At 62.7% G+C, this 11,521-nt stretch overlaps 1 protein-coding gene across 1 annotated transcript; it reads left to right on the top strand.

Annotated features, from left to right (window-relative positions):
- The first annotated feature begins 9,040 nt into the window (after positions 1 to 9,040).
- Positions 9,041 to 10,798, top strand: LOC127026754 (transmembrane ascorbate-dependent reductase CYB561). The gene is made up of 5 exons (XM_050912064.1): positions 9,041 to 9,242; positions 9,460 to 9,558; positions 9,630 to 9,733; positions 9,812 to 9,969; positions 10,600 to 10,798. Exons 1-5 carry the CDS (start codon positions 9,041 to 9,043, stop codon positions 10,796 to 10,798), a joined length of 762 nt encoding a protein of 253 aa, XP_050768021.1.
- The last annotated feature ends 723 nt before the right edge of the window (positions 10,799 to 11,521 follow it).

Below are 11,521 nucleotides of genomic sequence, written 5' to 3'. Positions count from 1 at the left end.
CTGTAACGCTCCAGCTGGGATCAGGCAGAAAAACATCCTACATGCGGGAGAGTGCTGGCGGGTGAAGTGGCTGTTGGCTCAGGAAGGCAGATGAAATGCCTGCAAGCTTGAAGACGCCCGTTGGTGCCTCTGTGCTGCCCTGAATCCATGCTGTGCCCCAGCACCCGCCAAGGATGGGCTCAGAGACATCCATGGGACACCCTGCAGGGCAGGGGGACCAGTCCCCGCTCTCCCCACCCCTCTCAGGGGTGCTGGGGTGGGTGATGGACGCCTATCTGCTCCCAGCATGCAGGGTACCCGGGGCTGCTGGTGCCACAGACCAGAGGGACAGGAGGTATCGAAGGATGTGAAAAATGTGTTGCCACGGAGACGGATGCTGAACCGCTTGCGAGGACGCCGGCTCAGGGGACGCTGGGCGAGATGTGGTGTCCCCGGCGGCTGCCCTGGGCCGGGAGGATGCTTCCCATCGGCTTGCATCGCCATCACCAGCTGCATGGAGACGTTGTCCTCCCCCCTCCCCGGAGCACGTGTGCGCGGACACGTGTGTGATGGCCGGGCCGTCACTGCAGCGCGTCGGGGGGTGCAACCGCGGTGGTGCCTCACTTGCGAAGGAGCACGACTTGCTCTCAGCATTTTGGATAAGCTCCTTGGCTTGCCAGACCTGCAAAATCTCCCTGCCCGCTGCCGGCACTGCTGGCAAGGGCACCCACTGGTGCAGCCCCTGGCCCCAGAGTCCCCAGAATAAGGTAACAGGGAGTTTGAGAGCAGATATTTCTTAGGGGAGCTCTAAGGTGTCAGCCGTGACAGCGGTGTGATGGGAGAGGGCGAGCAGGGGTGGTTGTGCAAAGGAGCAGGTATTTGGGGATGGCCCCAGGGCTGGCTGGAAAGATTTGGTGATTTTTCTGTGTATATCCCAGTCCTACAGCCTCTGGCTGGGGATACTCGAGCCCATTTTTCCCTTCTTTTATTATAAACAAGATTTTTGGCTTCCCCATCCCATTTCTCAAAGCGTTCAAGGGTGCTTCCAAACTCCTGTCTGGTGCATCTCTCTGAGCAACCAAGGAGCTTCTGGAGGGGGGAGAAAGGATTCCCTCCTGATTTAAACCTCGAAAAGAGCTTTTTTAAATCTAGTGTGAAGTGTCGTGTGTTACTTTTCCTGACGACTGTGGTTTCATGGGCACGACAGATTCTCTGCTGGTTGGTACAAATCACTGCGTGGAGAATTTTTTTCCTCCCTCTCTGGACCCCGAGTTTAAAGGCTCCTGCTTTATTTACTGATGAATTCAATCAATTATCATAGCATATAATTCACTAAGCTGCTTTCCCAGATGCGGTGACGCTGCCGTGAGGGAGAGGGGAAAAACCACCTCTCCAGTCCAAATTTTTCATCTAAACAAACAGCTTTTTTCTGATCCTTCCAAAAAAAAAAAAAAAAAAAAAAAAAAAAAAAAAAAAAAAAAGAAACACTCCAAGCAACTGGGTTTTTTGCCATTTATTTCAGACCTGTGATTGCTAAAATAATTATGAACTGTTAGACTAAGTGCTGTGGCCAGTGCAGCCCCTCGATGTCACCTGCACTTGGGGACTGGGATGGCAAGAGGGACCCGGGAGTCCTCGCTCCCGGGTCCTGCTGTCTGTCTGCAAAATGTCTCTGCTGAGGGTTTTTGGCAACACGGCAGGCTGTTTCCAGCTTTTCCCGGGATAAAAGATGTATTTAAAGCCTGGCGTGTCCCCTCGGCATGGGGACAGGGTACAATGGGCCGCGGGGAGCTCACCCCTGGCCCCGGAGCAGCGATTGCTGCTTTATCGCCAGAAGTGCACACTCAGCTCTTGCCGGAGGCTGTACGCAGCAGAAACGCTCCTTATCGCCACGATTTCCACTCTGCCCCGCAAAAAAACTTCTCAGCCCATGCCTGCCCTAGGACAAGGGTTTATATCCTGGGGGAGGCTGGTCCTGGTGCGGGCACGGGGGCCACACGTGAGCCAGGCTGGCTGCACGGGGCAGCCTGAGCGGGACCGTGTGTTTCCCCCAGCCTCAGCGCTGGGCAGCTTGGTGGGGCCGGAGGCGGATGGGAAGGGGATGGAGACGTGGTTTCCACCATAGGAACTCCTCAGGCTCCATCCCCCGGGCTGGGACCAGCGCCAGCAGCCCGAGGATGCGCTGTGGCATCGCAAGGCTCTGAAAATGCAGCGTGCTGAAGGCAGCCGTCAGCTCAGGGCCCCTAAATGATGCCCACATCTTGGGAGGATCATCAATAATTGCAAGACCCTGATAGTCAGCCCCTGGGGAACCCCCAGCCATAGTGCAGGAGATGTGCCCAGTGCCAGGTACGTGGCCGGGAGCATCACGGAACAAGAAGTAAAAGCCTGGCCAGAAATCATCCCTCCTCCTTCGTCTCTCATCCTTCATCCTTCATTCCTCATCCTTCATCTCTCCATCCCCCCTTCCTCACCAGCTGGCCAGAGCTGGGCACTGATACAGGGTGAGCGAAGAGGCCAACGTGTTCCCTCCGCACCCATCAGCCCAATAAAACATGGCAAAGTCCATTATTTCCCCTTTTTTTTCCCCTTCTTTAATAACTGAAAACAATCCCAGCCCTGAGGCGAGCGAGCGTGACTGCTCCGGGAGCATTAATCACCCGCTGCGAGCACGGCGCGGGTTATCGCGGCTGTTTATCCAAGCTGCTATTAAAAAATCGCCATAAACGCGCCTTCAGCCTCTTCTGAAAGAGATTAAGTGTTTGCACTGGCTGCACTGATCGTATCGCCTGCCCGGCTCAGCAAAGTTGTGTTCCCAACGAGGAGGAGGACAGGGCAGCTTAATTGCTGCCAGGAGGAGAACCGGGTTCCCGGGGGAGCTGCCTCCCAGCTGGGAATCGCCCATTTTTCAGCCTTCCCGGGACCCCAGGCAAATGGGGACCAATCCCCCTGATGTGACCCAGGGGGAAAATTTGTGCTTAATCCTGAGCTACCCCGCAGCCGCTCCCTTGGCAGCCACAGAGCCTTCCAACATGACTTTTATTTTCTTCTCTTATATTTAGTGAAAACCTGTTAATTTTGCCCCAGGTTTGGGGTTTCGCAGGGAACCGCAGCGGCTGGGGTTGTTTCAGGTGGCAGCTCGCCTCCTCTGAGGCAGCTGGGCTCTTGAATCGCAATCCTCCAGGGAGGCATCTTGCAAATTAGCATTTCTTAGAGATAAAAACTTGATTTAGGAAGGAAAAAAACCCACACCAAAAGAGGTTAGATCAGCAAAATGGTAATTTGATAATCTCTGGTGGAGGGAGGGGAAGCTGCCCATGCCAGGGCAGGGGTGAGCAGCCAGGGAAGGGCAGGAACTGCTGGTTTTACCACGAACTATCAGTTGATGACGCTCCTATCGATCCGCGGGTGCTTGGCAGCCCAGAAAAAATCCGGAGCGGGTGCTGGCCTTGGCTGATAGCTGGGGAGCTAGAGCAGCATCTGCTGAGCCGCTTTGACTCACTGATCTGCAGGAAGCTGTGGCAGCCCCGAGTACCCCTGAGCAGCCCTGAGTACCCCTGAGCAGCCCCGAGCACCCCTGAACAGCCCTGAGTACCCCTGAGCAGCCCCAAGTACCCCTGAGCCGCTCTGAGTACCCCTGAGCAGCCCCGAGCACCCCTGAACAGCCCTGAGTACCCCTGAGCAGCCCCAAGTACCCCTGAGCCGCTCTGAGTACCCCTGACAGCCCGAGCACCCCTGAACAGCCCTGAGTACCCCTGAGCAGCTCTGAGCACCCCTGAGCAGCCCCAAGCACCCCTGAGCAGCCCCAAGTACCCCTGAGCAGCCCCAAGCACCCCTGAGCAGCCCTGAGTACCCCTGAGCAGCTCTGAGTACCCCTGAGCAGCCCCGAGCACCCCTGAACAGCCCCGAGTACCCCTGAGCAGCCCCAAGTACCCCTGAGCCGCTCTGAGTACCCCTGAGCAGCCCCGAGCACCCCTGAACAGCCCTGAGTACCCCTGAGCAGCCCCGAGCACCCCTGAGCAGCCCTGAGTACCCGTGAGCAGCCCCAAGTACCCCTGAGCAGCCCTGAGTACCCCTGAGCAGCCCCGAGCACCCCTGAACAGCCCTGAGTACCCCTGAGCAGCCCCAAGTACCCCTGAGCCGCTCTGAGTACCCCTGAGCAGCTCCGAGCACCCCTGAGCAGCCCCAAGCACCCCTGAACAGCCCCGAGTACCCCTGAGCAGCTCCAAGCACCCTTGAGCAGCCCTGAGTACCCCTGAGCAGCTCCGAGCATCCCTGAGCAGCCCCAAGCACCCCTGAGCAGCCCTGAGTACCCCTGAGCAGCTCTGAGCACCCCTGAGCAGCCCCGAGCACCCCCAAGCACCCCTGAGCAGCTCCGAGCACCCCTGAGCAGCCCCGAGTACCCCTGAGCAGCTCCGAGCACCCCTGAGCAGCCCCAAGCACCCTGAGCAGCCCCGAGTACCCCTGAGCAGCTCCAAGCACCCTTGAGCAGCCCTGAGTACCCCTGAGCAGCTCCGAGCACCCCTGAGCAGCCCCAAGCACCCCTGAGCAGCCCTGAGTACCCCTGAGCAGCCCCGAGCACCCCTGAGCAGCCCCAAGCACCCCTGAGCAGCTCCGAGCACCCCTGAGCAGCCCCGAGCACCCCTGCGCAGCCCTGAGCACCCCTGAGCAGCCCTGAGTACCCCTGAGCAGCTCCGAGCACCCCTGAGCAGCCCCGAGCATCCCTGAGCAGCCCCGAACATCCCCGAGCCCCGCGGGTCCATGCCAGGACAGCCAGCACTGGCTCTGCTACCCAACCAGCACGTCACCGTCCCAGCAGCGCAGGGAGGATTTCATTACTGCCAGCTCGGGGAAAGCTCAAGCAGATTTCACAAAGCCATTATGCCCCTGGCAATGTCTTTAATTAAAGAGCTGGTTACAAATGGCTCACCGTTCCCCAGTAAGAGGAGGGTGCTGGCCAGCGTTGAAGGGGTTCATTTGTCCCAGGATCGGCTGCCACCGAGTCCCCTTGAATGCGACAACGGGTGCAGGGTCCCCTCAGCAAACGCTGCCATGTGCCACCCTTGGGTTTGTCCCTGCTGTGTGGATGGGACAAGCAACCATGTCCATGTAATCATGTAGGGTTGAGGGCTGCTACGTCTTTTTGGCTGCTGCAAGTCGAGATAGTTCAGCTGGATGCGGTTATAAACATTTATAAAGCGGTTTCGTATTGTATTACAACAGTGCTGTTCTCAGCAGAGGGCGAAGCTTTTTGTCTTGCCAAGTATCCTAAAGGACGAACCCCCAAACCTCATCCCCTTTGAGGCTTTTCCGAGGGTCTCAGCTGGACCGTGGTGGGGGAAATCCTCCCTCTGCTCTGCCCAGGCACCCAGCCGGCCCTTTCCAGCTGGGGCCCAGCCCAGCGGCTCAAGGTTTGGCGTTTATGGTGGCTTTTATGGCTCAGCTGATTAACTCTGGTAAACCATTTCCCAACAACCACCACAGTGACGAAGCCCGACTGCAGGCTGGGAGGCGGCAGCAGCTCCTATGGCAGTGCCGTACACGGCCTCCGGCTGTGGCGAGGTTGTTCCCCGTGGGCAAAGGCTCGGGGTGGTGGCCCTGGGACTCTGCCCCAGGCTGCAGCGGGGCCCGGACTTTGCTCTTGGTGTGACAGGACTCTATCAGGCTCCAGGGCTTCACCAGGATTTCAGCTCTGCTGAATCACGCCGTGGGGGTGGGGGGTTGCCCAGCTCCTGGGGTTTGTGCCCCACAGCGCAAGTCCCTGGCGGGGGAGAGAAGGCGATGGGGATGTTGGGGGGGAACCTCAGTAGGGTCTTTGGGGTGCCTTTGCTCAGGAGGGTCTGAGCAGGTGAGAGCAGCCCCGTGTGCCCAAGGGGAAGGGCTGGGGGGAATAACCCAGCGCCCAGGCAGAGGCGGTTACACCTGATCTTCTGCACCAGGGGGGCACCGGATCCCACCAGCCACTCCAGGTCCCAGGGTGCTCCGGCTCCCATGGGTGCTCCTGCTCCAGACCCCACCAGCCGCCCCAGGTGTGAGGCTGCGCTGGCTCCCATGGGTGATCCGGCTCGGGGGGTGCTCCGGGTCCCTTTGGGGATCCAGACTCAAGGATGCTGCCGATCCCACCCGGTCCGTACCTGGTCACTCTGGATCCCACGGGTGATCCGGGGCCGAGGATGCTCCAGGTCCTCCCGGCCGGTCCGTCCCTCCCCGGGGCGCAGCGCACCGCGGGCTCCTGGTGACACCTAGTGGCACCGTGTGACAGACACGGGGACACAGACAGACAGACAGACAGACAGACAGACACACAGACACAGCGCGGGGGGCGGTCCGGGGGTCCTGCTCACCCTGATGCGCAGCGCTGCATCCCCCCCGGGACCCTGCCCGCAGCCGGGCCAGGAGGAGCCGGGAGGGGGGGACCCCCCCATCTCCCCCCATCTCCCCTCATATCCCTTCTCCGGGTTTTTCTCCCTCGGGAACATCCCATGGGGGAGTGCAGGATGCGGCCGGCGGTGCTGAAGGGGTTCTCGGGGCGGGGGGGGGAGCAGGCAGAGGTGGGGGGTCCCCGGGGACATGTCACCCTGCTGCCATCCCCTGACCCACAAGCCCGGCTAAGGGCCCTGCAGGGGTGCTGGGTCCCAGCACATCACCCCAGTGCTGCTGATGGGGCGCAGGGGATTAGCAGGCCTCAATTAAGGCAGATCCACGCAAGACCCTCGTTAGCGCTGCCCAAACACAAATGAAACGGTGACAAAGCCGGGGTGCCCTGTACACGGGACAGGGCCGCCGGGGGCTGATCCAGCACGGTTGTGGGGTTCCCGGCCTGGTTTGGGGCTGAGGTGTCACAGGGTGCGGGGGCTCCGGCGGGTGCAGGCAGGGCCTGGCACAGCTCGGGGGGGGGGTCACACCAGTGACTCATCCCCTCAGGGACCGTCCCCACAATACACAGACCCCTCCCTTCATGGTGATCCCCCCCCTCAGTTTTGCAGCCCCCTTTCCCCCTCCTCAGCCTGCAATGGCACCCTCCCTCTGCAGTGATGCTGGGGGGGGGGGGGGTGCAGCCCCCCCTCCCTTTGCCATCGCTCTGTTGCCTTGCCAACGCGGTGGCCCTGTCCCTCGCTCAGACACTGTCACTGCTGGGCTTGGCGCAGGCGGCACCACCCGGCACCCACAGGTAGGGTTGGGAGGGCAAGGGGGGGGGCTGCGTGGGTGTCCACCTCCGACCCCCCTGAATACATCACTCAGGCCCCCCCAGCTCTGAGCTGGAGTGAGCCCCCTCCCCTGCATGAGCCCACAGCCCCCATCGAGAGCAGAGACACCCCCCTGAGACCCCCTCAGGGATTTTGGGGGGGTCCCAGCCAGAGGCCATGGTGAGGGGCTGCCAGGGTATGCAAGGCGCACACACCATCCCCCCTCCCCAGGCCACGTGGGGAGGGTTTAACCAGAGAACCCCCCCCTCCAAAAGCGGGGAGCACTGGCTTTGCCCTGGGAGAGGGGACAGGGGCTGCACTTGGGGGCTGCTGGGGGTGCCGGGGGGGCAGAGACATGGTTGGGGGGGGACAGGCAGATCCCCACCACAGGACAGCTTTGTGAAGGGGCCCGGCCATCTCCAGCTCTCCCAGTGCTTGGCAGTGGCTGGGAGCAGCGGACAGGATAGTTTTAGGGCTAACGGGCAATTCGCAGAGCCCATTTCCGACAGGCACCTCCCCGTGTCCCGCTGCCAGTTCCCGTGGTCGGGGGAGTCGTTCCCTGTCCCTCCGTCCTCAGTGCCGTTGGGGACCAGGTTGGGCCCCTGCACGAGTGCCAGCGGGGCCAGGCGTTTGCATCTGGCAGGAGGACATGCGGGGCGGGATGGGGCTGCGTGGGCACCCATTGGGGACCCCCATTGGAGCCAGCAGCCCCACGGCCGTGGTGAGGGTTTGGGGGAGGCTGTTGTGATGCAGGAAGGAGACGGTGCCTCTCGCTGCCCCCCCACCCTGGCCTGGTCCCCATGCCTGTCCCGCAGAGCATCCCATGGCCCCGGGCAGTGAGGCCAGGCACAGGCAGGCAGCCTTTGCAGTGCAACCTAATGGGATAAACCAATTCCCGTAACCCACTTAGCCGGCTGATCCAATAAAGGTGGCTGGGAATAAAGTGTGTGCGTGGTCTTAATGCATCCCCCCCCCCGCCCCCCCGCTCCCCCCAGTCCTGGCAGCACCGTGGGTCTGTCTGCCACAGCCAGCTGGGTGCTCCTCCCCAGAGGCAGCCGCAGTGGGGCCGGGGCAGAGGTGGGACATTGGCCCCTGGGCTGGGACTGACGGGGAAGCAGGAGAGGTGGCTGTGCCGGTGGCAGCGGTGGAGGTGGCTCTGATCCTCAGGCCAGCGGGAAGCATCGGGGGATAACCCGGCACGAAGCGGGACGCGGGTGCAGGTGGGTCGCAGGGGCCATGGGATGGCTCTCCGGTGTGGCTGCAGCGCGGCTGGGTAACTCTGTGTGTCTGTTCCCCGCCCAGCATGGGGGTTTGCTCAGCCCCATGTCCCCAAGGGCCATCGCTTTTATCATGGGGGGGGTCACTCGTCCCTGCGCTGCCTTCCTCTGGCAGGGTTTGGGGGGTTGTTGTGGGGCTCTGGGGGTGGGTGAGCTGGGGAGGGGGTGAGCGTGGGACATGGGATGGGGATGGAGTGGGACAGACGGGGATGGAAGGACAAGGATGGAGGGATGGGGATGGAGGGATGGTGTGGTTGGAGGGCTGGGGCAGGAGGAATGGGGCAGGCAGGATGTGGGCAGGAGCAGGCAAGCAGGGGCAGGAGGGTTAGGGCAGGCGGGCAGGAGCAGGACGGCAAGGACAGGAGCACAGGGCCGGGCGTGCCGTGGCGGCTGGGAGCCACCTCCGGGTGCGGGTGACGCAGCGGCCCCGGCGGCACCAGGAAGCGTCCGGCTCCGTGGCAGGTGAGGGTGGAGCGGCGGCGCCAGACGCTGCCCGCAGCGGGACCCCGCACCAGGGCCGGCCGGCCGGGACCCCCGCTGCCACGCGAGGCCACCCGTGGCTTCGCTGCCCCCTCCTCTCTGTCCCCGCAGGCTGGCATGGACGGGGCTCCGCCGGCTGCCAGCCCCGCCGGGCTCTCGGCATATGTGCTCGTGTCGCAACTGCTAGGCCTGACGCTGCTGGCCACCACGGGTGCCTGGCTGGGCCGCTACCGGGGCGGCGTGGCCTGGCACAGCCCCCTCCAGTTCAATGTCCACCCCCTCTGCATGGTGCTGGGCATGGTTTTCCTCCAAGGTGACGGTGAGCAGGACTGCAGGACAAGCGTCCCATCCCGGTGCAGCCTTCAAAACCCCTGGAGCTGCAGCCGGGCAGGGAGTAAAGGGGACAAAATGGTGACAAATGAGACCGGGAAGATGCTCCAGGATCCCCCCCGCCTGCGTGCAGCACCCCTGGCAGATGTGGGGTGCCGGGGAGGCGGGGGACCCCCATGGATGCTCATCTGCCCTCTCTCCGGCAGCTCTCCTGGTCTACCGGGTCTTCAGGCACGAAGCCAAGCGTTCCACCAAGGTGCTGCACGCGCTGCTCCACGGCCTGGCGCTGGTCATCGCCCTCGTCGGTGAGTGCTGGTGCTGGGATGGGTGGATGGGGCTGGATCCGGCCCCGGTGGTAACGGGCTCCTCTCCGCAGGCATCATCGCCGTCTTCGAGTCCCACCGGACCAAGGGCATCCCTGACATGTACAGCCTGCACAGCTGGTGCGGGATGGCCACCTTCGTGCTCTACCTCCTGCAGGTGAGGGCTGGGGAGCCCCTCGGCCCCCGGGGTGGAAGGGACCCCGCAGCACCCTGTAACATCCCCGCACCCCCACAGTGGCTCCTGGGCTGTGGTTTCTTCCTGCTCCCCGGTGCCTCCTTCTCGCTGCGTGGCCGGTACAAACCCCAGCACGTCTTCTTCGGTGTCGCCCTTTTTGCCCTCTCCATCGCCGTCTGCTTGCTGGGCATCACTGAGATGCTCCTCTTCAACATCAGGTGGGTGACCGAGCTGGGGGGGGTGGTAGCCCCCCCAGATCCCCCTGATCCCCAGCAAAGGGCTGCTCCAGCCCTGTGGGGCAGAGTCTGGCCCCTGCTCAGGCTGTGGCGCCGTGGCTCCGTGGCTATTAAGTCTTCCCCTGAGGCCTTTAGTTCTGCTGCTGCTGAGTCACTTCCCAGATGATGTTTAACAAGGGCCGGATCCTGCGCCAGCTTTCTTTAGGGATGGGGATAAAATAACCCTTGTCGCTTCTCTGCAGCCAGGTGTTTTCAGAACCCCCCTGGGATGCTCATGTCCCCGAGGCCTCTGCCCTCGCAGCTGGAGGACACGGCGATGGGGCACCCCAGGAGCCACCTCCCTCTGGCTGGGGGAGCACATCTGGCAGGGGAGGTGCTGGGCTGCCTATAGCCCCACTATAGGACTGTGCCCCCAGTTTTCTCTGCTGTCACCAAGAGCGTCCCTCCCTAAAGCGAGCAGCACCCGAGCACTCCCCTCTTGCTCTGATTTGGGGGAAAGGGACCTTTCCCAGGGTGTGTGCCCAGAGGATGAGGATGAGGAGGGGGTCCCAGCCAGGGTAGGGACAGGCCACCCATACCCCGAGGCTTGAGCATCCCCCTCCTCCCCTGCAGGGACTCCTACAGCCACTTTGTGCCTGAGGGTGTCCTGGCCAACACCCTGGGGGTGCTGCTGGTGGCCTTCGGGCTGGTGGTGGGCTACGTGTTGACGCGGGACGACTGGAAGCGCCCGCCACTGGCCGAGGAGCTGGCCCTCTCCATGGACTTCAAGACCCTGACGGAGGGTGAGAGCCCCGGCGGCGGCAGCCAGTGACGTCCCCAGCTCCCTGGTCCCCGGCCCGGGCTCCTTGTGGTGTCTGTGGGATGTTCCTGTGTACCCCGTCTCCGGTGTCTTGGGGCTCTGCCCGGCTCAGGGCGACAAGGACAGCTGGGGAAGGACACGCTTGTTGGTGTAACGCTGCCCGTTGGGTTCAGCCTTGCTTGGCCTTAATCTTCCTCAGCTCTGTCCTGCGCAGCCCCCGGTGACCCCCCCGAGCCTGCCCCCAGCCCCGCGGGGATGGCGGTGCCGCAGGCAGGGGCAAGGGCTGGCAGCGGCGCTGGGGCACGAAGGACGGGGGTCCCCGGGCTCTGCCCTGCTCTGGGGACCGGCGGGGTGGGAGCCCAGATTTCCCCGCTGTGAGTGGCCAAAGCCCAAAGCCCGTTCTCAGTGCCGATGGGCAGAGGGGATGTTTGCCATCACCGAGAGTTCCCACTCGCTGGCAGCCCATCGCCCTCCAGCGCGGCCGCACGTGGGGGCTGCTCCCTGCGAAGGGCTCCCTGGGGGCTCGGAGCGACCCGGTGCCTGTGCAGGTTCAGCATCTTCATGTCCGAAATGTTTTCTGCTCTCGTGCGATGTGTTGTCTGCTCAGTGGATGCTCCTGACCTAATAAATGTTTGCAGCTAACCCTGTCCTCCTCCCGTCTCTGCTCCCCTGGCTCATCGTTTTGGGGTACCCCTGAGCTCCCACATGCCATGAGTGGCTGGGAGAGGAGCTGCC

Source organism: Gymnogyps californianus, chromosome 28 (genome assembly GCF_018139145.2).
Source record: "Gymnogyps californianus isolate 813 chromosome 28, ASM1813914v2, whole genome shotgun sequence".
Classification (NCBI taxonomy): Eukaryota; Metazoa; Chordata; class Aves; order Accipitriformes; family Cathartidae; genus Gymnogyps; species Gymnogyps californianus.
Note: the sequence above shows the minus strand (reverse complement) of the source record. Positions and strands in the feature narration are given on the sequence as shown.